Source organism: Heterodontus francisci, chromosome 30 (genome assembly GCF_036365525.1).
Source record: "Heterodontus francisci isolate sHetFra1 chromosome 30, sHetFra1.hap1, whole genome shotgun sequence".
Lineage (NCBI taxonomy): Eukaryota > Metazoa > Chordata > Chondrichthyes > Heterodontiformes > Heterodontidae > Heterodontus > Heterodontus francisci.
Genome location: NC_090400.1, coordinates 25,582,987 through 25,609,321, shown reverse-complemented (window position 1 = coordinate 25,609,321; position 26,335 = coordinate 25,582,987). Strand labels below are relative to the sequence as shown.

The window sequence follows — 26,335 nt, the reverse complement described above, 5'->3', positions numbered from 1 at the left end:
TTTAAAAAGATTTTTGTGTTCAATTAACATTTTAGAAATTCCTGTTCAGCTCGCTTTAAACTGGATTGTCTCATCCAAAACTGGAAGCTGACAACCCTGTTTTAAATGTGTTTTCTTGCCACTTTCCCCCCCTCCACCACTTCTCTGCAAGGGATCCTGCTGGGACGGACTGGATTGTCACCCATGAGGAATGTTTAGGGTAGCTTGTGGCTTTATCCAAGATTGCAGAATGCTGTAATCCAATTGGGTTTATGTAATGCTTTCAACCAGTGCCTCATGCTTCCTTCATAAAGAAGCTGTGGGCGGCGCAGTGGTTAGCACTGCAGCCTCACAGCTCCAGGGACCCGGGTTCGATTCTGGGTACTGCCTGTGCGGAGTTTGCAAGTTCTCCCTGTGACCGCGTGGGTTTTCCCCGGGTGCTCTGGTTTCCTTCCACAGCCAAAGACTTGCAGGTGATAGGTAAATTGGCCGTTGTAAATTGCCCCTAGTGTTGGTAGGTGGTAGGGAATATGGGATTACTGTAGGGTTAGTATAAATGGGTGGTTGTTGGTTGGCACAGACTCGGTGGGCCGAAGGGCCTGTTTCAGTAATAAATAATTCACTCCCTCCACCACCAATGCACAGTGGCAGCAGTGTGTACCAGCTACAAGATGCACTGCAGCAATGCACCAAGGCTCCTTAGACAGCACCTTCCAAACCCACGACCTCTACCATCTAGAAGGGCAAGTGCAGCACATGCATGGGAACACCACCACCTGCAAGTTCCCCTCCAAGCCACACATCATTCTGACCTGGAACTGTATCGCCGTTCCTTCACTGTCGCTGGGTCAAAATCCTGGAACTCCCTTCCAAACAGCACTGTGGGTGTACCAACCCCACATGGACTGTTCAAGAAGGTAGCTCACCACCACCTTCTCAAGGGCAGTTAGGGATGGGCAATAATTGCTGGCCTAGCCAGCGACGCCCACATCCCATGAATGAATTTTTAAAAAAAGATTGGGTTGTAGCTCCTCAGTCTCCTTAACAGATCGTTGACTGACCAGAGCCCTAAACATCTGAGAAAATAACCCTGAGATAGTGAAGAAGGAGCTTTGATAGAGAGGCAGAAACAAAAGCAACTCATTGTTTACTTCGAATATTGCGTGCAATTCTGGTCGCCACACTACCAGAAGGACGTGGAGGCTTTGGAGAGGGTACAGAAGAGGTTTACCAGGATGTTGCCTGGTCTGGAGGGCATTAGCTATGAGGAGAGGTTGGATAAACTCAGATTGTTTTCACTGGAACGACGGAGGTGGAGGGGCGACATGATGGAGGTTTACAAAGTTATAAGCGGCTTAGACAGAGTGGATAGTCAGAAGCTTTTTCCCAGGGTGGAAGAGTCAGTTACTTGGGGACATAGGTTTAAGATGAGAGGGGCAAAGTTTAGAGGGGATGTGCGAGGCAAGTTCTCTACACAGAGGGTGGTGAGTGCCTGGAACGTTGCCGGGGGAGGTGGTGGAAGCAGGTACCATAGAGACGTTTAAGAGGCATCTTGACAAATACATGAATAGGATGGGACCAGAGGGATATGGACCCCGGAAGTGCAGAAGGTGTTAGTTTAGGCAGGCATCAAGATCGGCGCAGGCTTGGAGGGCCGAATGGCCTGTTCCTGTGCTGTACTGTTCTCTGTTCTTTATTTCTCCTGAAAAGCATTCACTCCCTCCACCACCGACGCACAGTGGCAGCAGTGTGTACCATCTACAAGATGCACTGCGGCAATGCACCAAGGCTCCTTCGCCAGCACCTTCCAAACCCGCGACCCCTAACACTTCAAAGGACAAGGGCAGCAGATGCATGGGAACACCACCACCTGCAAGTTCCCGTCCAAGACACACACCATCCTGACTTGAAACTATATCGCCGTTCCTTCACTGTTGCTGGGTCAAAATCCTGGAACTCCCTTCTTAACAGCACTGTGGGTGTACCGACCTCACATGGACTGCAGCGCTTCAAGAAGGCAGCTCACCACCATCTTCTCGAGGGCAATTTGGGATGGGCAATAAATGCTGGCCTGGCCAGCGAAGCCCACATTCCATGAATGAATTTTAAAAAAGCAGTCAACCTGGAATGCCAGCTCCCCCACCTTCAATGTCTGGTGATCAAAAGTCCATTATGGGTTGAATGTGTCAGGGAATGGCTGCTTTGTCCTTACAACCACTGTCTGTTAATATGCAAATCTATTTTCCAGCCACAGCTGATCTGTTTAACAAGTCCTTTCTTCACTCACAACAGTTTAAAATCAATGTTCATGACAAAATTAATGTGCATCATTCTGGCAGGTGGGGGCCTAGCATGATATCTGTGACAATGATCTGTGCAGGTACCAGTACTGGAGTCTCAGAAGCCTTTCTTTCATTTTCTTTTTGGAGTGCACAATTGTTGTGCAGACAGGTTGAGCAGATAAAATGTAGGAGGTGATATGTTGCTTTTATTGCTTGGTTCTGGGCGATTTTTAGCCTCAATCTGTGGCTGACTTGCTGTGCATCAGGCTGGGTGGGCATTTTCCAAGATCAGAGGGATGTAGCCTTTGTACAGTCTATGGAAAGTTCTGACTCCATGCTTCTTCCCACAGAGGACTTGTAATTTGTTCTGTCACCCTGGTGATGGTGGTGTTAATGTGCCGTGCCCAAGCCATATTTCTCTGGAGAGTCATACCACAGCTTCTGCTGTCTTCTGGTCATGATTGGTTTTTGACAACTGCTGAATTCTCGCATCCCGTTCCTTGTGCTTGGGGGGGAATGAGGGAGGGGGGAGAGAGAAGGGGGGGAGAGAGGGGGGAGAGGGAGGGCGGGAGAGAGGGAGGGGGTAGAGAGGGAGGGGTGGGGGAGAGAGGGAGGGGGGGAGAGAGAGGGACTGGGGAGAAGGAAGGGGTGAGGGAGGGGGGAGAGAGGGAGGGGGGAAGAGAGGGGGGGGAGAGAGGGAGGGGAGAGAAAGGGAGGGGGGGAGAGAGGGAGTGGGGGGAGAGAGGGAGGGAGGAGAGGGAGGGGGAGAGAGGGACGGGGGGGAGAGAGGGAGGGGGGAGAGAGGGACGGGGGGGAGAGAGGGAGGGGGGAGAAGGGGAGGGGGGAGAGAGGGACGGGGGGGAGAGAGGGAGGGGGGAGAAGGGGAGGGGGGAGAGAGGGAGTGGGGGGAGAGAGGGAGGGAGGAGAGGGAGGAGGGAGAGGGAGGGGGGGGGAGAGAGGGAGTGGGGGAGACAGGGAGGGGGTGAGGGAGGGGGCAGAGAGGGACGGGAGGTAGAGAGGGAGAGGGGAGGGGGGGAGTGAGGGAGGGGGAGGGGAGAGAAGGACAGGGTGGGAGAGAGGGAGGGAGGGGGAGACAGGGGGCAGGGAGGTAGGGGGGGAGAGAGGGACGGGGGGAAAGAGGGAGGGGAGGGAGAGAGAGAGAGAGGGAGGGAGGGGGAGAGAGAGGGGGGAGGGAGGGAGAGAGAGAGGGGCAGGGAGGGAGGCTGAGAGAAGGAGGGAGGGGGAGAGAGGGACGGAGGGAGAGAGAGGGACGGAGGGAGGGAGGGGGAGAGAGGGAAGAGGGAGAGGAAGGGAAGGAGAGAGAGGGAGGGAGGGAGACGGAAAGAGAGGGAGGGAGGGAGACGGAAAGAGTGAGGGAGAGACGAGAAGGAGGGAGAGAGGGAGAGAGAGAGGGAGAGAAAGAGGGAGTGGGAGAGAGAGAGATGGAGAGAGAGGAAAAAAATAAGAGGGGGAGGGAGACGGGGAAGGAGGGAGGGAAGGAGGGAGAGGGAGTGCAAGGGAGAGGAAGGGTGGGAGGGAGCAGGAGGGGGAGGGAGGGAGAGAGGAAGGGAGGGAGAGAGGGACGGAGGGAGGGGGAGAGAGGGAGGGAAGAAAGGGAGAGAGGGTGTGGGAGGGAGGAGGAGACAGAGAGGGTGGCAGGGAGGGGGAGAGAGGGAGGGACCGTGTGAAGGAGAGGGAGGGACAGGATGGGAGGAGAGGGAGCGAGAGATAGAGGGAGGGGAGAGGGAGGGAGAGAGCAAGGGGGCGAAAGGGAGGGAGGGTGTGTGAGGAATGGAGGGAAGGGTATTGGGGGTGAGTGGGTAGCGAGGGAGGGAGGGAGCGAGGGGGAGGGGAGGGGGAGAGAGGAAGAGGAGTGGGAGAGGGAGGGAGGGGGAGAGAGAGGGAGGAGGAGAGTGTGAGGGGGAGAGAGAAAGGGAGAGGGGGGCAGAGAGAGAGGAGGGCAGAGAGAGGGGAGCAGAGAGAAAGGGGGCAGAGAGATGCAGCAAGACATGGACAATATCCAGGCTTGGACTGATAAGTGGCAAGTAACATTTGCGCCACACAAGTGCCAGGCAATGACCATCTCCAACAAGAGAGGCTCTAACCATCTCCCCTTGACATTCAATGGCATTACCATCGCTGAATCCCCCGCTATCAACATCCTAGGGGCTACCATTAACCAGAAGCTGAAAATGGAGTAGCCATATAAATACCGTGGCTAGAAGAGCAGGTCAGAGGCTAGGAATCCTGAGGCGAGTAACTCACCTCCTGACTCCCCAAAGCTTGTCCACCATCTACAAGGCACAAGTCGGGAGTGTGATGGAATACGCTCCACTTGCCTGGATGGGTGCAGCTCCAACAACACTCAAGAAGCACGACACCATCCAGGCCAAAGCAGCCCACTTGATTGGCAACCCATCTACAAACATTCACTCCCTCCACCACCGACGTACAGTGGCAGCAGTGTGTACCATCTGCAAGATGCACTGCAGCAACGCACCAAGGCTCCTTAGACAGCACCTTCCAAACCCGCAACCTCTACCAACTAGAAGGACCAGGGCAGCAAATGCATGGGAACACCACCACCTGCAAGTTCCCCTCCAAGTTACATACGATCCTGACTTGGAACTATATCGCCGTTCCTTCACTATCACTGGGTCAAAATCCTGGAACTCCCTACCTAACAGCACTGTGGGTATACCTACCTCACATGGACTGCAGCGGTTCAAGAAGGCAGCTCACCACCACCTTCTCAAGGGCAATTAGGGATGGGCAATAAATGCTGGCCTGGCCAGTGACGCCTACATCCCATGAATGAATAATAAGGTATCAAAATTGTGTGCGACAGGCTGGACAGAACAGAGGGTCATTGTTTATACCACCAAAATGCCATGCTCCAATCTTACCGGTTCAGGGAAACACAAAAAATTGGGTGCTCCTGGTCTCCAAATCCATCCCTATCGTCAAAGTTAAAAAATTTGAATAACAGTCACCATCACCAATTAATCAGGTAGGTGGTCATATTTATTAAATGCACTCATTTCATGGGTTAAATTCAGACATTGTATGATAGGGGATGGGTGTGTTGCCTTTGCTTTGTCTGTGGGTGTAGGTTTAAGAAAGATGAATTAAAAATTGTAATTAGGTGGCAGCAAGCTTGTGTTTAAGTTCCTAAAAACTGTAGGATGAAGGAAAGGCTGAAGAAGATGAGTTCCTCGGTACAGAAGTGCTCTTTCTCAGCAGGTTCCATGATTTGCTGGCCAGTTATTTCAATAAAATGGCTGTTTTTTGTTGTCATTTGTGTAAACAGTAAGGTTTCCCCTTGCATCCTGATCGTGTTCAATAGCTTCAAACAATGACTTGAAGTTTCCAGCCCCAAAGCCCTGCAAAAAAAAGGAATCACGTCAAAGATGCACATTGTTAGTCAAAGATGATGTTCACAATACATGAATGGAACAGTATCATTGATGAAAAGGGCAGGAGAACTGCATCTGTACTCTGTCCCAATCTGCAACTTGATGGCAATTCCACAGTGCAGCAATAATGAATATCTTGTGTTACTGAAGTCTGCATGAGTCATTGATTATTATCAGGTCAGGTCTGTCCATCAGTTTGTAGTATTTGCACATTTATTTTTCACTTGTTTTATTAAATCAGTTGACAGTCACAGCCAGGTGTAGTGACCTGGCATTGATTTAGGCTTCAACCCTCTTCCCAACAATGGTTTAGTGGGTAAAAGCACCAAACTCTAAAAGCCAGAAGGCTGAGGTTCACTCCCTGTTACGTAGTCATTTATCGTTTACAGGCAGGGTGCCACAATTGGCTCCCATTTTTATAAATCAGCAGCTTCTTGCTCCTGCTGGTTATCCAGTGACCCACTGCTAGGAAGTGTGTAGATGTGTTGGATGGGGCTCAGCTGATAGTTCCCACTCATTGTCTGGTCTCTCACCTGAAGCATGGCCACATGGGTGTGGTACTGGAGGGTCTGCTAATATTCAGAAAAACATATCTCCACAACAGTCAACAACTTCAGAAGAAGAAAATATTTATGGTCTGGTATGGCACGGGCACAGAATGGGGTGGACCTGTGGGTAACTTTCTTGCAGCTGTGCTAAGGACCTTGAGAGCACAATCAGTTATTTGTGATAGTGTCTACAATTGGGACATTGTCCCTGGTTCAATATACAGGTATCCACATTGTATCACTACACAAGGGTCTAAGTTAAAACTCAATGAATGGTTGGAGTCTCACTATGATTACTGAAAGCCTCCAGCCCCGTGACTATGCACAGATCATCGGCCCCTTGATTGCGGGCGACGAGTGTGGTCGTGGTGCAGCCTGAACATTCAAGGAAGTTGAGAAAGGTCAACTTTTGCAGCTGTTCCATCGAAGGAATGAGATTGCAAAAGAAAATGATTGTTTAGGGACAGACATGACTATACTGTTTATAAAGGTAAGTAATTCATAACGAACATTTGTAGCATTAATTTGCATATTCACAAACTGGATGTAGATGTACAGCAACACAGTAAGTAGAGGTGGGGGGATTGCAATATGTATTTGAGGGGGGTAAGACACAATAATGCACATCTTTACAGGTAAAGAATACTAATGTGCAGCTGTACTTTACTCACGTTGCAATTATATCTCTGTATGACCTCCAGGAAGAGTGTGGGCCTATCTTGGACAGGTTTGGTGAAGATCTGCAGCAGATAGCCTTTCTCATCAAAATCCACAAGAATCTTTAGCTCCTGTTACAGACAGTGACACACAATGAACAGTTTCTATGTTGCACACACTCTCACCAACAGCTATTAACAGTACTATAGACAAAAATAAGTTATTCTACTTATTCTAGACTCATTGCTCAGAGTGATAACCTGTACGCTAGTCCCAGTAGCAGACCCGGTCTACTTTAGCATTCATCTGGCAGGCTGTGGATGGAAAACAAGAGCCACAGAGTAGCCAGCCTGCTCTGGCCTGCCACAATCTCAGGTGAGCAACACTGAGAGTCTTCAGGCATCCATAGGGCAGGTAAAATGGAGGGGGAGGATCTGGAGCAGCAGTGCCCCATGTTGGTTTGGTGTCACCATGAGGAGGACTCCTTCTGTTTCCTGCTTCACAAAAATGAACAGTAATTTACCTATTGACTCCTTTTTGGCCAAATTACAAGCTGATATTTGTACTCCATCCACTACTCTCCTAAAATGGCAAATGGGATCCTGTATACATCATCAAACTCCATTTACATTTTAAATGGGCCTAACACATGACTCAGGCTGGCAATCTGGCCACTTAACATTAGGCCTGGGTAAGCATGCGATGTCTACAGTGATGGCAGGAAGGGACGGGATACCATTATTGGGATGTTATTCCATTTCAGCAGGGTGGGATTCCTCAAAATCTACTCCATTGTCACCATCACCTATTGAATGAGGCAATTTTTCTACCTTCCTTTTCAACTACATTTCCCAATAGCCTCATGTCCTAACAAACAGTACTGCAGACAGGTGATCGTATTGTGGTGAGAGTGAAGCATTATAAAGTGTGATCATTACTTACTCAAACTTGTATTCTACTGTTTTAGCTAATGTTGGTATGGATCTGTGCATTTGGACATACAGCTAAGTTAGAAGGTCTTCCTCTGTCAATGATATGCATCAGAGGGTGTTGATTGCTCACAGGAATCAAGTTCAAGTTGAGGTTGGGGTGTTAGATGTGCAGATTCTGACAGGTGCCAAGAAGCAGCTGGGCATTTCCACAGAGAGAGCCTATACTCCCAGGACTGTTGGCTCTGGCATTGCATAACTTCTTTACCACTAGAATATAAAGTCAGGGCTACAGGCACCAATTCAGCAATGGTGTGTGACCCAGGGAGCTTAAAATAGACATGGGTTTATTTTTACTTCTTCATGACCGTTGTGGGAACACAAAGAACAATTTGTCCTGTTAAAGCAGAAATCAATAATGTGAAACCTTTGCAAAGTTTTTAGGGACTATTTTTGTCAACGTGTGACTGACGGTTCAATGAAAATTAATAATAGACATGAATTGGCTCAAAAGTTGAATTTTCAGCCCAGCTACTGCTGGAAAAAAATTGGACGTACGGCTGGAAATGAAGCCATTTCCATTCATCACCAGTGGCACTTTAACCCTGGTGGCAGGGGATAATGTTCCTTCGTGAGGCAGCAGTGTTGCTTTCTTTGTATTACGGGCTTGCTTTCCATTGTAGGCCTTGCCTCCATGGACACTGCTGTAATATAAGCACTATTGAGGGCATGTACCTGTCTGCGTACACAGTTCCTTTTATTGAAACCTAATACATGTTTGATGCTTTGATGGGAGATGATTTCCCCATTGCCGGGGTTGCCTGTTTAGTTGTTTGGCTGTGCATTATATTTAGTCTCTGCACTAAGAGATCTGGAATCTGTCTTTGAAGACGTACCTGTAACTTCTTAAGGTCCTCTTTCACCTTGATTTTTGCAGTCTTTAATTTTTCTTTCAGCTGATCATAGTAGGAGTCTGGGCTATTCAGGAACTCCATCCCACGGCTTTTTAAACTTATAATCTGCCAACAGATGGGAATAGTAATCAATGATGCATAAAACCACAGCTCTCATCCTTTGATAATTGGAAGTACCATTAAACGATTGTAAGGATGGTAACAGAATCACTGCATCATAGTACAGTCCAAGATGGTGGAGGTGCACAGTCACACGATTTGAGGGATAGGTACTGGGGGACAGTCATATTATCACTGGCTCTTCACACAATTTGTGATTTCAGAAGGTGATATAGATACTTAAGGGAAATAAATTTGCAGAGCTACAGGAATAGAATGAAGTAATGGGACTGTGTGAATTACTCTACAGAGAGCTGGAATGGACTTGATGGACCAAATGGCCTCCTCCTGAGCTGTAATGACTCACAGTTAGATAACTAACAAACACACACTCTCTCAGTTCATACATGAAAAATGGCCACTGAGACAAGGCACCACAGTGCAAGTGGCATCCCTGTAATTGTTCTGTCAGAAGTGTCTGACTTTATTCTAGGTTTAAAGTACAGTGGTGAGATGGGAGAGGCTCAGAATGGTCTGTGTTCTAGCTGCTGCCAGCAGAGGGTGATGTGTTTGTTTACATATTTTAAAAATGCCTATACAAAGTGCAAGAGCGCCACCTGTCGATATAGACAGGATGCTACACAGTGAGGGAGAGGGTATTCGGGGTAGAGAATCATTAGCCTGTTTATATTCTTTTGCATCAGGTGGAATGTAAAACTGGTGGCAAATCCACTATTGCCCAAAACAAATATCACCTCCAGTGTCTGAAATGCTCTTGCCCCCTGTAACAGGGAAGGGACATAAGGATGGTTTTGCTCATGTCTCTCCATAGTGAAGAGGTTGGGAGCAAAATAAGAAATTGTCAGCACCAGTGGGTGGTAGATCCGTAAAGCATCAAGTCCTTCAATTAGATGCCACTCTGCAATTCTGGAATATACATCATTCCAGCTCTGTGGTTATCAAACATGCATGATTGGGTTAGGTCTTTCTATGGCTGTTGACCAACGTTACTAGATTCCAGGTAAGGCTAATGGATTATGAATGCTGTGAAGCTCTCTAATACTGTACAGCTTTGTATGATTTAGTATGTCTTAGAATTGTTTTAGTGGCTAATATTGGAATTGCAGCCAGTGGGGAGTGGTTTTTAATGGGTTGCCCTATCTAGCGCCAGTAGAACAAGGGCCAATACAGAGCAAAACCAATCATAAAGCCACAGCTTCTTGTTGCTAATACATTCTGATACAAATGTTCAGTGGGTCCATCTTTACCATCGAACAACTATCAGGGAGAGTCTGTCATTAGACAAGTTTAGTCTGTATTTGCCTCCAGATGTACATGATACAAAGTATACAATGATCACATTGGGGCTGCATTAGATGAACTGAGGACTAAGATGGAAATGGAACCATGTGACTTACAGACTGAATGATATCAGAGGTGTTAAGAGCGATGTGCTGAACTCCGGGTCCACCATAGTAATCTACGTACTCCTAGAAAAGGATGGAAATGAGAGAAATCATTCAACCAATCTACCAGGTGCTCCCATCTCAAACACTGTGGAGCCACAATGTGTTTCATTGCCTAACACTGACATTCCTTATCACACTGCATAATAGGTACTGCCATACCTTTCACACTCTACATATTAGACATTGCCATCCCTTACCACACACTGTATAATGGTGGTGCTGCATGGGAAGTTTGTGAGCAGAGTTTTCCTCTGTGCCATTCCATATCACCATCCCATAGGTGAGCCCTGCAGCATACCCACAGAACAGTGCAGCCAACTTGCAGGCCACTGCTGACGAAGACTGTCCCTGCACACATGCAAGCAACAAATTGAATTGTGTTCTTGCAGCAGATGGCAGAGCTCAACATCTTCCCCTCTGCTGACCCAGATCCAAGGGGGAGGATTCCTTCAGTCATTCCAATGTAGGTTTTCCAGGGCTTACAGAAGTGGTTGCTGGCATCTTGGCAGATGCAACCAAACAAGTAATGCTAGCTCTTGATCACCCTGCATGTCTTGCTTCATGTGTGTTCAGGACCTGGGTGCTGCTGAAAAACCTTACAGTATTAGGATTAGACAGGCAGTCAGAACACATTGTGATGCCTTTGAAGGTCTGCTGCTGCAACCGTTATTGGGAAACACAAGCCTCCACCATAAACCTCTGCCAATGTGGGATGATACCCCTCTCTGCAGATGTAAGGATGAGGAGTGGGTGCAAGCGAGAGGGCACAGAGCACCTGACCTGTCTGACACCTGCTGCTGGTCCCCTTTTTCCTCCAAACCTGTCAGCTCAAAGGATTCCTGATGGCAAACCCTCTAGTGCCAAAAAAGGGAGCTAGAGGCAAAATAAATGAATAACAGCAATTAGCACAAAGGCTCATAAAAGACTAAAGCCAGTTGGAACACAAGCACAACAATGGCCTTTAAAATACCTATCACACTTGCCTTTAAAATCTAAGCCCACCTGCAAATACAACTGATGTCTCTGCCCCACCAGGTTTTCATGGGCATGTTAGAGACTCAGCATCCAGCATGTCTATAGCTCAGAAAATGGTGCATTACCCTCCTTGCCTGCTTTTATATTGGTAATGAAGCATCTGTCTGCTTTGGGAGGGAGCATCAGATGCCCATTCCAAGCCCAACCGAAAGATAGGGCAGGGCCTAAATCCAGCAGGAATCTGGCGGAACTGTTTCCCTAATGTTTCCAATACGATTACTGCACCAAATCAGAGGGCTAAGTAGATGAAAATCAGTCCCCATAATTCTGATTATAAAACCTAAGCCCAGCCTTTCCATTTAATACTGTGACTCACACATAGTGAGATTTTCAATTTTATTTTATCTAATTCTACACCAGGTAGCCATTCCCAGCTTGTCCCATCCAACTTCCAATCTATCCCAGTTTTTTTCCTTCCCCTCTCCACCCACCCACCCCCCCCTGCCGTTCCCTGGCAGAAAGTGGCCCCCTCGGACTATACTGAAAGTTCAGGCATTGGTGCGGGTTAGTGTGTGTCAAAGAGGAAATTGCTGACAAGGCAATGAGTGGTGCTCGCACCTGGATTTGGGATTTTTTCTTTCCTGCTGCTGGCTCGTTGATGGGCATTTTGATGGTCTCCTCGTAGTTGGCCACGACAATGGAGCGCAAGGCGCTGTAACTAGTGTGCATCTGTTTGTCATCCACTGACCAGTACCGGTGAAACATCAGACACTTTTGGTACCTGAGAAAACGGTCAGGGTTCATGTTACTGAGTCACAGTCACTTTGGAACACAAAATTCAACATTACAGCTACAGGCAACAGTACTTTAAGGGAGGGGTAAAGTCTCTGGTCTCTGATCTTCTCCAAAATGCAGCGTTTGCAAAGAATAATGTACTTGACCACTCGACACAGAGTTTCCCTCTGATGTGCGAGTGTGTACTGGACTCTCTGCTTTCAGGCTGCTGCTCCTGGCTTTGCTATATGTTTCCTGTGGTCATTCTATGTGCATGTATTGGATTCTTTGAATGCACAGGATCTTACGCTGATTGATGTCAATATACCAGAACACAGGACTGTATAATCCAAACTGCCTAGCCTTGCTGTATGGGATCTGTGACCCAAACCACTTGGAGTTCATAAGTCAGATTGCCCCACCATTATTGTATGGGGGGTCCATGATCAAGCGTGGCCTGCATCTTGACTGCAGCACTCTCATTTTTTGGAGTTCACATCCCAGACTATTACACACCCATTTCAAATGCCACATTGCCCTTCAGAAAAATATTGGGAAGATTGAAACCATTGTCTTTGGCCCTGACACAAGCTCTGTTCCCTCACCGCCAATTCCATTGCCCTCTTTGTCCACTGTCTCCAGTTCAAACAGACTGTCCACAACTAGTACATCCCCCCGCGAACCCCCCCACCCCCACCTACCATTTTCCCCATTATTAGTGGCTGTGTCTTCAGCTGCCCAGGTCGTAAGCTCTGCGATTCCCTCCTTAAAGCTCTCCACCTCTCTTGCTTTAAAACTAACAATAAAACCTAATCCCCCATGCCACTCCCACCCACCCCCCAACACACACACACACAAACCAATGGCTTGACATCTATTTCTCTTATGTCTCTGTGAAGTGGTTTGGAATGTTTTTTCTACATTAAAAGTTATATAAATGCGAATTGTCAGTGTTGGTGCGGTTACCCCATGCTGTGTAGAATCCACGTCTAAACCACCCCACGCTCACCACAAGAGACTGGGTCTCAGACCACCCTTCCCTGTATGGGGTTTACAACAATTTTTGATTACGGGGATAAAACAGCAGATGTGCTTTGACTGTATATGAAAAACTGGCTCATACCACTCTACAACAGGCACCATCTCATCATCTGGCTGGTTTCCCACAATGTGGTCAATGAAATTCAGACACACAGAGGGCCTGGAACAGAGAGATAAATATCAAAGCAATGCAAGCAGCAATCAAGGAACCATCATTTCATAAAGTGCACAGTCTGTAATATACATAAGTATCTCATCCAAGTACAGTATACACAGCATACAACTGTACTCCGCTGTGTGTTACAGTATTCCTGAGAATGAGGCACTGGCTGGGATAATGGCCATTCACAAAACATTTGTAACTACTGTGCACTGTTTAATTTCAGCTGTGGTAACCTTCTCTGACTGGCTGACCTTTCACCTTATAGTCTGCTCCAGCCATATTGCACTGTATATATTAGGAGGGCTTGAAATGAGCCTGGTTTGGGATATGAGTAAACAGAAGACAAGAATGGGTCGTGCTACTAGCTCCTAATATGCTGCAGCACAGTCTTTGGACACATGTTAGCACCAACCATTGGAAGTACCAGAAACACAGCCTTCAACATGCTGAGTAAGGGTCAAGTGCCCTCCAGAGGAAATGGGAGAGCAGCTCTTATAGGTTGCTGGAGTCCTGCTTTGCTGATGCCCCAATCTTTTGTACAGTCCTCTAAAATCTGTCCTAAAGTAAAAGCTTCCAAATGTATTGATCCACTCACAGTTTGGGAAGGAGTGGATCCCTGAAGAGAGGCTCCTTGTATCCAGGCAGGAAAAGGCCACAGTAAGGACCCAGATACTCAACAAAGGTGTGTGTTGTATCCCCGTACTGAAAGCAAGAACAGAGCAAAATAAGTTAGAACCACACTATGCTGTTCATGATCTTCGGATTCAGAGACTTAGTTAAATGGTCAAGGCTCAAAGTGTGGGAATCGTCAATGTTGAAAAAGGTAAGAGGAAAGATATGCAAATCAGGAAGTAATGATGAGGTGACCCAAAGCCTGCGGACTGTAAGGAAAAGGAAAGTCTAAGGTGGTGAGGAATTCCGTACCTTTGAGATCCTGTAATTGTGCAATAAATCTAGATTTCAACACAGTGAAGAGGAAGAGTGTGTAGGACAGGGTACTTGGCGCTTTGAAGGAACAAGAGAGTAGAGTTCAGAGTGAGTGTAGTATTATAACTGAATGTAACATTAAACTTTAAGATTTTATTAAAATAACCCAGGGTGCCTAGTTGTAGGCCGTAGTCCCACAAAGTTGAAGCAACTCAGTCCAACTTGTGTTTACTTTTCATTTGCCAATTTGCCCTGTTTGAGTTTCATGGGCCTGGTGCTTTGGAAGAATTGAATGCTGCTGCCTCATTGGTGGTTAAATCAGACCTGTGGACACTTAGAAACCCACTATGTTCTGGAAATGGTTTCTGTCCTTGTTTTTTTGCAGATGTCACTAAGCTTCACTCAGACCTGGACTAGATTGATCCAGTAAAACCATACCAGGCTGGGGTGGATAAACCATTCCCCGTTTCATACAGTAAACTAGACTTTAAAGTAACATAGTGTATGTAATTATTTTACCTTTTTTCTCCCTTCCTGTCCTGAAGTTATCAAGAATATCACTGGGTTAGAGATTTGTGCCTGCTGGCAGCCCACCAGTACCTCACCCAGAGTGACAGTTCCTCCTGTGACCTAGGCGGTGAGTGTCAGCAGAATATTTCACTGTGGCGGGATCGCTGTTGAGCCTTTTCCTGCCCTCACTCCACAACCCAACACTCTTCCCAGCAGGAATCGCTCGACAGTCACCATGAATGGGAACCCATGCCTGTTTTGGTTCCCCCTCCCTCTCCCAGGACCACTGGATCAGTATGACAGTGGGATTGTGGGAGCTTGAGTGTGTGCTTACTGTTGAAGCAATATTCTTGAAGGAATTGACCAGGATGGGGCCAGGAATTTGCTGCAATACTTACAGTTTTCAGAATGGCATACTTCACTTTGCCATAGTTATCCTCCTCAATCCATGGCTCCTTCACAATAATGGCTCCCTGCTCCTTTGCTTTCTACAAATACATAAGTAAAATATCATCAGTCTCAGTCCCTCCCCACTCAACCATATCCAACACCAATATGTATCAGCAGTAATTCAGATTAAAGAACTCTAAATGAGACAGATTGATGCTGGCACTGAGTCTGAGTGAATAATTCACCTCAACAGCTAACTCCTGCAAAGCACAGCTTCTAGGAGAAAGACAGTGGAGAGACAGAGACAAACAGATAAGAGAGTATCAAGAAAACCTATATATCAAATGAGAAATATTAATTTCATTGGTTGGAAACTTACTTTAGACTATTAATCGGAAAAAAAATCCCACAGTAACTTTTTAAAAAAACTAACAGCCAAGATGGCCACTGAAGTTTACATCTGAAATACCAGGAGATTGAAGTGGAGATGGAAAGTCTAACAAGAAGTCCAGCTAGGACAATAGCTTGCTCTAAGTGATTGAATTGTCCAAAATGACTCTCTGACTCTAAAATGGCTTCAATAGCATGACAGTCAAGGCAATCCTCACACAAAGAACAAAGAACAGGACAGCACAGGAACAGGCCATTCGGCCCTCCAATCCTGCGCCGATCTTGATGCCTGCCTAAACTAACACCTTCTGCACTTCCGGGGCCCATATCCCACTAGTCCCTTCCTATTCATGTATTTGTCAAGATGTCTCTTAAACGTCGCTATCGTATCTGCTTCCACCACCTCCCCTGGCAACAAGTTCCAGGCACTCACCACCCTCTGTGTAAAAAACTTGCATCGCACATCCCCTCTAAACTTTGCCCCTCTCACCTTAAACCTATGTCCCCTAGTAACTGACTCTTCCACCCTGGGAAAAAGCTTCTGACTATCCATTCTGTCCATGCCGCTCATAACTTTGTAAACCTCTATCATGTCGCCACTCCACCTCCGTCGTTCCAGTGAAAACAATCCGAGTTTTTCCAACCTCTCCTCATAGCTAATGCCCTCCAGACCAGGCAACATCCTGGTAAACCTCCTCTGTACCCTCTCCAAAGCCTCCACCTCCTTCTGGCAGTGTGGCGACCAGAATTGCACGCAATATTCTAAGTGTGGCCTAACTAAGGTTCTGTACAGCTGCAACATGACTTGCCAATTTTTATACTCTATGCCCCGACCGATGAAGGCAAGCATGCCGTATGCCTTCTTGACACCAGTGTCCATGGTGGAAAATGTTGAGGTCCGTGACTGATAATTTCAAGGATGAGAAATTTCCCATTGGCTTTTCTTCCAGACCAGTCTGACTTTTAAAATATCGCAGCCGTCAGTTTCACAGCTGACAGGTGCCAACATCGGGAACAGTGGTTCCAAACTTCTGACAAGTTCGTGGTTTTCTGGCAGGCTTTTTGAAAAAAATCAGAACCCGCCAGAAGACACTGAATCTGTCCGAAGTTTGGAAATCGCTGTTCCCAATGTCGGCAGCTCTCAGCTGTGAAACTGACGGCTACGATCTTTTTAAAACACGGACCACCACAAAACTGCTCAACTGAGAATTCCCACTCTCTGCATCTGTTGGGGGATGTGGTGGGAGACAGAGAGAGGAGAGAGCTAGAGGGAGGCAGAGAGAGGAGAGTGAAAGAGAAAGGGAGGCAGAGAGAGGGGGGGACAAAACTGAGAGGGGGGAACAACACCAAGTAGGAGGACAACACCAAGTGGGGGGACAACACAGCGGAGGGACAAACAGAGACAGAGAGTGGAAGGAAAGAGAGCGATCAGGATCACTCCTGACAGATGGACATCTATTCAGAATACTGCACATGGCTACAAGAAGTCTGCGGGCAAACATTGTTTACTTGTGCAAGCAAAAAAAATGCTAGGTATCTCACTAAATCAGTGTCCAACATAGTGACCAGAAAGTAAGTCAATACATTGGTCTTCTTGTTTAAAGCTTTTTCACAAAAATACACATTTATTGTTTTGATGAATAGTAAAATACATTTTTAATGTCTTTATCTTTCTAAAATTGTCTCACTGGCCCCCAATATAAGACAAAAATTGTAATGAGGCCCCCAATGCAAAAAGGTTGGACACCCCTGCTTCAAGCTTTTAACCTTGTGTTCTAAAATAAGCTAGCAGCTGGGTTATTTTAAAACACAAGTTTAAATGTAAACTCATTTTAATGGTAGCAAAAGTCACTTAGGGAATGTCTCAATTTCTGTGTTCTCGCACAGATTACTTTCGCTTGGGACACAGGCTCAGTGACATGTTGAAAGTTGCTGGACTTTTATTTCTACATAAATGTCGCAATTCCGCTGCTATCCCTTTGGAATCACATTGTTCCAGAACTTGTATTCTTTGGAAAATAGGCAAGAAAATCCAAGGAATCTCCAGAAGTCAGCACTATAAGTTCCTCATGAATACAAAAGTACGATGTATTGGGGTTGAGTGATATTGGCAAAAACAGGATGCTGCTGACACATGTACTATAGTTAGTAAATACAATGTAACAGATAGTTTTAATAAACCTTAATCTATGATGAACTGTCTACAATTCCTTAACAAAATCTATGCTGTATTTACCATTTTAAAAACTGTCAGGGAAGACACAGTAAAAATTTATTATGTTTCCATGGCCATGTTAGAAACAGTCATTAACTGATTTTTTTTTGCTGCGAATTGGATTAAAGGACAAATTTTACAAGTATGTCAAAGATCTGTAATGTGCATCATTTACTATCCATTTTGAGGGCATATAACCTAAGTGGCGAATGTCATTTGAAAGTTGTCTGTATCATGTAATTACATTATGTTAAAAGTTCACCTTTGCTAAAGGGTAGTAGATTTGGTTTGGACATAAATTGGTTAGTCTGGAGTACAATCTTACAGATAATGACTAAACATTTTGTAACTGAATAATACATGCAGTAACAACCACTCAACTACTTGCAGAAAAGCTTTTTGTCAATAATTATCTTGTCAACTGAATCGGAATCGACAGTGATAGACTGAGACATAGATATAAATGAACTTAAGAAAATCGCTTTATTGGAGGAACTGAAGGGTGCTCTTTATCTGTAATTGTGTTTATCTAATTTTGTCACCAGCTTTGGTGAGTAATTGACATTTTGTCCATAAGAGATGCTGTTGTTTCTGCATTTTAGAATCCAGGACCTAGTTTTAACAGCCTGTCAAGATGAATAAACTAGTCTTGGCTACGTGCTGTTAATCTCTTTGTCCCTTCCTGTCCCACTCTGCTTTTCCATTTTACATGACTGTTCTGAAGTACCATCTGCTTCACCCTATAAAATCCTCCTGATTTGGAGATCACTGCCCTTTTGTTGGCTGCCCATCTTCAGACACATATTACAAGCAGATGGAGAAGTTGCACAAACATTGACTATGGGTTAAATTGTCTTATGACAACAGCAGTGTGAGAAATGGTCAATCTTCCTATTGCTAATTTTTTCTAATGTCTCACCTCAATAACCACAATAACAATCCTGTTCTTGAGTTTCATGCTTTATTGGATGAATTTGCATTCCTGACACAGCGGTCATCCGATAAGGTCCATCTATCACCCTGTGACATGGTGTAGCTAGCTAGCTAATACAGTTGTGCTGCTGTCCACTGATGTTTGTATGCATAGCTACTTTATTTATAGGGAGAAATGTGTTTTAAATCAGACTGTGTTTTGATGTCATTAAATTGGCTGTATGCTTTATATACAGATTAATTGCCCCATGTCCTTGACTGAGTCAATTTTGTCAAGTGTCCATGGTGCAACATGTCAGTGCCAAACTTTGTTCTTTAGGCTGCTACAAACCTGGGATTGCATTGCCTCCATAGTGTTCTTTTGCTTTCCCATTCTCTGGTAACCAAGTGTGAAGCTGATATTTACCAGTACACTTCTAGCAAGAGATTGGTACCTTGTTATTCGAAGTGGATAAGTTGGACACTGGCTACCTAAGATTTCTGAAAGCAATTTCATTATCGGAAATCAGAAAGGCAATAAAGCTGGATTCTGAAAACAGGGCTCAATGTGATAGGGGCACATAAGTGAGTGAAATCCAGCCGCTCTATAATCTCAATGCTGGTTCCTAGATGAGGCTTTGGATTGCAGTTATGACACACTGAACATCTTCAGGGGAACCCATTGCATTCCACACTGTTTAAGGTCTTGTACATCTGAGTTTAACATTATACTATGTAGGTCAACACCAAACACAATAGACTAACTAACCACTAAAACAAAAAGTAACTTTTTCTGATGATCTAGTTTACAGTTTAAATACTGAGTTTATGCAGCACCAAATAGCATCAGCTAAAATCACACATGACATCCTCTGAACCCAGAACGTCGTGTATTGTCACTCTTCGTTCTCCCCAGCCTTTCCACAGCATTCAATGCAATATTGCCTTGTCCAGTGCCTCTCTTCCGTCATTGAGCTTCATGAAATGACCCTCAGGTATCCAATCCTACCTATTTGAATGGAGCCAGTACATCTCCAAGAATGGTGTCTCTTCCTTGCCCAGACTGTGAGCAATCAATCCCTCTGTCACCTACATGCTACCCCTCAGCAACACTGGCTCAGAGTCAACTTTCACTACACCCAGTTCTACTTCTCCACCACCCTGCTCAACCCCTTGACTGCTTCTGCACTATCAGACAGCTTTTCTGATATCAACTCTTGAATGAATCATAACTTCCTCCAGCTCAACATTGGGAAGACTGAAGCCATTGCCTTCAGCCCTGTAACAAACTCTTCTCCCTTGTCACTGACTGCATCTGCTCCCTGGCCACTATCTTAGACTGAATCAGACAACTCAGAACCTTGGCATCCTGGTCAACCTTAAGTTTTAAGCCCCACATCATCTCCATCACCAAGATCACTTACTTCCACCTCCACATTACTCATCTCTGTCCCGCTTCAATCCCTATCACTAAAACTTTCATGCATGCGTCTAGAGTTGATTAGTCTAACATTCTCCTTGCCATTCTCTACCCTCCATATACTCCAACTTGTACAAAACTCTGAAGACTGTATCATGTCCACACTTAGTTGTATTCTCATAGAACTCTCACTCTTATTGACCTACACTAGCTCCCCATCCTCTAACTTCATGCACACCTTTATATCCTCACCAGCACAGTGGCGCAGTGGTTAGCACTATAGCCTCACAGCTCCAGCGACCTGGGTTTAGTTCTGGGTGCTGCCTGTGCAGAGTTTGCAAGTTCTCCCTGTGACCACATGGGTTTCTGCCAGGTGCTCTGGTTTCCTCCCACAACCAAAGACTTGCAGGTTGATAGGTAAATTGGCCATTGTAAATTTCCCCTAGTGTAGGTAGGTGGTAGGAGAATTGAGGGAAGGTGGGGATGTGATAGGGAATATGGGATTAAATGTAGGATTAGTATAAATGGGTGATTGTTGGTTGGCACAGACTCAGTGGGCTGAAGGGCCTGTTTCAGTGCTGTATCTCTCTATGACTCCAGTCCTCTGACTCTCTGTATCTTCTTTCCTCCACCTGCTTCCCCACTGCCTCCTGCCCCCACCCTCTCCTCAATCAGAGCCTTAACCAATTTGCATCTTATTCTGTAGGTTACCCTCCTTGGGAGTTTCTCTCTCCACCTTTTAAAATCTTCTCAAAACCCATCTCTTCAACCTGTCACCTCTTGTAATCTTTCCCTTCCCGGCTCAGTGCCTATTTTAACTTACATGTATTAATGAAACACTTGAGACATTTGTTTATATTAAAGGCATTGTATAAATGCAAGTTGTTGTAAGTATTACACCTCACAATAATGATAGTAACAGGAGAATGCCCACTTAGGAATTCCCCAGGTCAGGGTTCTTGGTGATCCAGAATATGTTTATCCCACAGGAAGGATAAAATATTTGAGTTGAATCAGCACAGAGATGCTCAGCTGCCACTCTGAGCAGTCAACTGCAGTATAGTGCTAGTAGACACCTAGCTTGGGGCCGGGAAGTCCGTCTTCCAACTCTATCAGCTGGGGAATAGTTTGCGGCACCTGAAAGGGTAGAAATGAAATGAGGACAGACACTGACCTCGAGCTGCACTGGCAGAGGCCTGGAGTGGACACGATCGAAGGCAGCTGTTTGGAGAACGATTGAGAAATATCTGGTGTGAGGATGATGAACTCCGAGTTTCCACTATCTCAGCCAGAAGGAAATCATTAACTCAGAGTGACTGGAACAGCAGCACGTCACATAATTCTGTACCTGTGAGGACGTGCTGGTAATGGACACTTAGTGTATCACATTTAGCCAAGTTCATTATGCAGAGGAAGGGGAGTTTTTAAAACAATGTTGTGCACTTTACAGCACCTGTGTGGAAAACTAAACAGGCACTCACTGTTTTTCTAAAGCAACACTGCTTACTGTCCCCCTCTTAATCATCAAAATTACTGAGCAACTAACCCTGAATCCACAGTTCTGATGAAAGGTTACAGATCTGAAATGTTAACTCTTGTTTTTCTCTCCACAGATGTTGCCAGACTTTCTGTGTATTTCCAGCACTTTCTGCTTTTATTCCTGAATCCACAGGATCCAGTTCAAACCTGAATGGGTGAACACCGTAACAGGAATCTGCTTCCAAGGAAAATTCTACCCCCCACCCCGCTGCCCCACACCAGCCCCAGTGCATATTGTACAACCCAAAAAGAATGCTCCTGCTGATGGATCTAAGGACACTGTCCCCCAATGGACTTCATGCTTCTTTTTGGTTCATACCTTCACCAGGAAGTTGCAGTCTTCCACTTGGAATGCGATATCCTTTACACCATCCCCGTGTTTCCCTAAATGGTCGGATATTTCTAAAGTAGAAATAACACAACTTGTCAGAACACAGCTCAGAGCAGAGCAAGAAGCAAAATACCAGACACAGCCAGAGGGGTGCAGACAACTACCAAGCAACCCAGACATGAAGACAGCAACATAGAAATGGAATAGCCCAGAGACAGACCAAGCAGCACAGACATGGAGCCAGCAGTGCAGATACAGAACCAATAGCATTGATATTCATTCAACAGTGCAGATATGAAACAAACAGTACAGGCACTGACCGAACAGCACAGAGACACCCAGCAGTGCGGGCACAGACCGAACAGCACAGAGACACCCAGCAGTGCGGGCACAGACCGAACAGCACAGAGACACCCAGCAGTGCGGGCACAGACCGGACAGCACAGAGACACCCAGCAGTGCGGGCACAGACCGAACAGCACAGAGACACCCAGCAGTGCGGGCACAGACCGGACAGCACAGAAACACCCAGCAGTGCGGGCACAGACCGAACAGCACAGAGACACTCAGCAGTGCGGGCACAGACCAAACAGCACAGAGACACCCAGCAGTGCAGATACAGACTGAGCTGTGCGGGCAGACACACTCCACGAAGAAAAAAATCTGCACGAATCATCGGATCATAAGGTTTTGATTAGTAATGGAGAAGAGCAAGGAACAATCTAAAGTAGAACTTCTAAACTGGAAGAGGAATAACTTCAATGGGATAAGAGGGGATCTAGCCAGGGTAAAACGGAACCAAATTTTGACAGGAAAAATGTCACGGAACATTGGTGTTCCTTAAGGAAGAGATGTTTCAGGTATAAGCTAGGTACATTCCAACAAGGGCGAAAGGTAAGGGAGCCAAAGCCAGGGCTCCTTGGATGATGAGTGAGATACATAATATGATGAAACAAAAAAAGAGAGTGTATGATGCATGTCGGGTGAATTCTTCAAGGGAGAACCAGGCCAAATACAGGTTGGACATCCAAAATCCAGCTGTCCAAATACTGTAATTGTCCGAAAACTCGACATCTTTGTAGTTGACACCAGAGGCAAGGATTGATCTCTCCCACACTTCTGGAAGCTACCAGAGTGGACTTGCTCTGGTTTATGACTGTGCGTATTGCACGTATTGTCCTTGGCATAGTGTGTTTGCAGTCTGCCGTGCTTTTTACTATGTTTTTTTAATGAAAAATGCAAGCTAGGTGCTTTAACAGCAGGTGATTTATGAAGCTATTTGAAAGTAATAAACTATAAAAGTAATCAACGGACATGGATTTTTTTTCTCTCCAATTGTTTCTTTTCCTACCATGTTTTTTTTTTGACCAGAATGGCATTTGTTTTTAAATGTAATAATGCAGGTGCATGATATCTAAAATCCGGGAAAATCCGAAGTAGACCCAAGGATGCCAGATTTTGGACATCCAATCTGTAAAGTAAGTTGAGAGGGTAAGTGAAGAGGGAAAATAAGACTTCCAAAGAGAGAATATGAGAATAGATACAAGCCATGGGGGATGGTAGCATAATGTTACTGAACTAGTAATCCAGATGTCTGGACTAATGCTCCAGAGACTTGAGTTCAAATCACACCACGGCAGCTTGAGGAATTTAAATTCAATTAATTAATAAATCTGGAATAAAAAGCTAGTCTCATTAATAATGATCATGAAACTGCCAGATTGTTGTTAAAAAAACCATCTGGTTAACTACTGTTCTTCAGCGGAGGAAATCTGTCATCCCTACCTGGTCTGACTCCAGACCCACACCAAAAGGTAGTTGACTCTTAACTCAGTTGTAGGCAGCTCACCACCACCTGCTCAAGGGCAAGTCGGGATGGGCAATAAATACTGACCTTGCCAGTGATGCTCACATCCCAAGAACGAATAAAAGAATGGCAGTTAGCATAAAGGAGAACCCAAAAATCTTCTACTGGCATGTAAGGAATAAGTGGGTAGTAAGAAGCAGAGTGATGCCTATTGGGGACGAAAAAAAGTAATATATGCTGAGAGGCAAGGCTAGAATACTTAATAAATACTGATACAAAGTAGTTACTAAGGAAAAGGGCACTGAGAAAATATCAGTAGAAACAGAAATGGTAGAGGTAATGGATGGGGTGAAAATTGATAGGCAGGATATACTGGAAAGGCTGGCTATGCTGAGAATGGATAAGTAACCTGGTCCAGATGGCCTGCATCCCAGGTTGCTAAAGGAAGTAGGGGTAGAGATAGGGAAAGGATTTGACAATGTTCAGCACCATTCGCAACTCCTCAGATACTGAAGCAGTCCATGTAGAAATGCAGTGAGACACGGACAATACCAGGCTTGGACTGATAAGTGACAAGTAACATTCGCTCCACACAAGTGCCAGGCAATGACCATCTCTAACAAGAGAGAATCTAACCATCTCCCTTGACACTGAACAGCATTACGATTGCTGAATCCCCCACTATCAACATCCTGGGGGTTACCGTCGACCAGAAACTGAACTCCAGTAGCCATATAAATACCATGGCTACAAGAGCAGGTCAGAGGCTAAGAATCCTGTGGCGAGTAACTCACTTCCTGACTCCCAAGGCCTGTCCACCATCTGCTAGACACAGGTCAGGAGTGTGATGGAATACTCTCCACTTGCCTGGATGGGTGCAGCTCCAACAACACTCAAGAAGCTCGGCACCATCCAGGACAAAGCAATCCACTTGATTGGCATCCCATCCACAAACATTCACTCCCTCCGCCATCGATGCACAATGGCAGCAGTATGTACCATCAACAAGATGCACTGCAGTAATACACCAAGGCTCCTTAGACAGCACCTTCCAAACCTGCAACCTCTGCCACCTAGAAGGACAAGGGCAACAGATACATGGGAAACCACCGCCTGCAAGTTCCTCTCCAAGCCACACACCATCCTAACTTGGAATTATATCACCGTACCTTCACTGTCACTGGGTCAAAATCCTGGAACTCCCTTCCTAATAGCACTGTGGGTGTACCTACCCCACATGGACTGCATCAGTTCAAGAAGGCATCTCACCACCACCTTCTCATGGGCAGTTAGGGATGGGCAATAAATGCTGGCCCAGCCAGCTATGCCCACAACCCCATAAACAAATTTAAAAAACTCATGAGGGACATGAATTAGAGAAATGGACCTACAGTTTTATAAGCCAATATTCAGTTCACACTACTGATGGTATGGTTTCCTCCTGGGTACATGAATTACCCTTGTTTTCCAAAACAGACTTTGCTGCAGATGTAAGTGTTGTATCAATAGAGGGTGTACCCACCACTGAAACAATATGAACGGTACCCAAACAGCAGCATTGTACCTCCATGTAAGGTACCCCAGTAGACCAACATTGTGACAACATGACCTATCGCTGATCTCACCTAACACTGTACCCCAATTCATCACCACTCTTTAACACAGGCTGTATCCTAGCTCACAAGTACTGAACCAGCACAGGCTGTAGCCCATCTCACCAACACTGAACAAAGGCAGTATCGCAGCTTACTAGCACTCTACTAAAACAGGATGGAAACCAACACAACAGCAAACAAGCCACTGCACTGAAATCAGTAGCAAGCAAAGTTCTTAATGTTAATTGGGGCCTTACTTGAGCACTTATAAACAGACACTTACTGAGACTGGTGGAGGGTTTCAGTGAGGAGCTACATGTCTGTAATCCTTTTACTCTGTACAATAAATATGAAACTGAATAAAGATAGGCTCCAGCATTATCCTTCCATAACAAGTTTTCTGGGGTTTAACACTTAATGCCTGGTTTTCAAGTTCCATCCACATCATACTTAATAACTCTTTACAGGAGCTGTTTAACCCATGTAATTTCCTATATTAAACCTAATGTGATGCCAAGTATGATACTCACCCTTAGCACCAGGATTCAGTGCTGACTGGAAAATAAAGATAATCTGTTGAAAAAAGAAATACAGGATTAAGTTTGGAATTGAATTTCACTCATCCTCGAAGAACTCTGATCATCAGAAAGGATGAACAGAAACAGCACTGTATAGTTAAAGCAGGATGTAGGGCCTATCTCAGGTAACAGAGCAAGACATAGAAACATAGAAAATAGGAGCAGGAGTAGGCCATTTGGCCCTTCGAGCCTGCTGTGCCATTCATTATGATCATGGCTGATCATCCAACTCAGTAACCTGTTCCCGTTTTCCCCCCATATCCTTTGATTTCTTTCGCCCCAAGTGCTATATCTAACTCCTTCTTGAACACATGCAATGTTTTGGCCTCAACTGCTTTCTGTGGTAGTGAATTCCACATGCTCACCAATCTCTGGGTGAAGTAATTTCTCCTCATCTCAGTCCTGAAAGGTTTACCCCATATCCTTAGACTATGACCCCTGGTTCTGGACACCCCCACCATCGGGAACATCCTCC

At 45.6% G+C, this 26,335-nt stretch overlaps 1 protein-coding gene across 1 annotated transcript in view; it reads right to left on the bottom strand.

Moving 5' to 3' along the window:
* Positions 1-5,267: 5,267 nt before the first annotated feature.
* Positions 5,268-26,335, bottom strand: part of hpda (4-hydroxyphenylpyruvate dioxygenase a) — a 38,640-nt gene continuing 17,572 nt past the window's right edge. Inside the window, exons 5-14 of the mRNA XM_068010251.1 lie at positions 25,813-25,855; positions 21,869-21,951; positions 15,082-15,171; positions 13,842-13,948; positions 13,166-13,243; positions 11,887-12,049; positions 10,243-10,314; positions 8,708-8,830; positions 6,897-7,013; positions 5,268-5,644 (exon numbers count right to left, since the gene is read on the bottom strand). Of these exons, the coding sequence (XP_067866352.1) occupies positions 5,531-5,644; positions 6,897-7,013; positions 8,708-8,830; positions 10,243-10,314; positions 11,887-12,049; positions 13,166-13,243; positions 13,842-13,948; positions 15,082-15,171; positions 21,869-21,951; positions 25,813-25,855 (990 nt within the window). The 3' untranslated portion in view covers positions 5,268-5,530. The remainder of the gene's footprint in view (positions 5,645-6,896; positions 7,014-8,707; positions 8,831-10,242; positions 10,315-11,886; positions 12,050-13,165; positions 13,244-13,841; positions 13,949-15,081; positions 15,172-21,868; positions 21,952-25,812; positions 25,856-26,335) is intronic.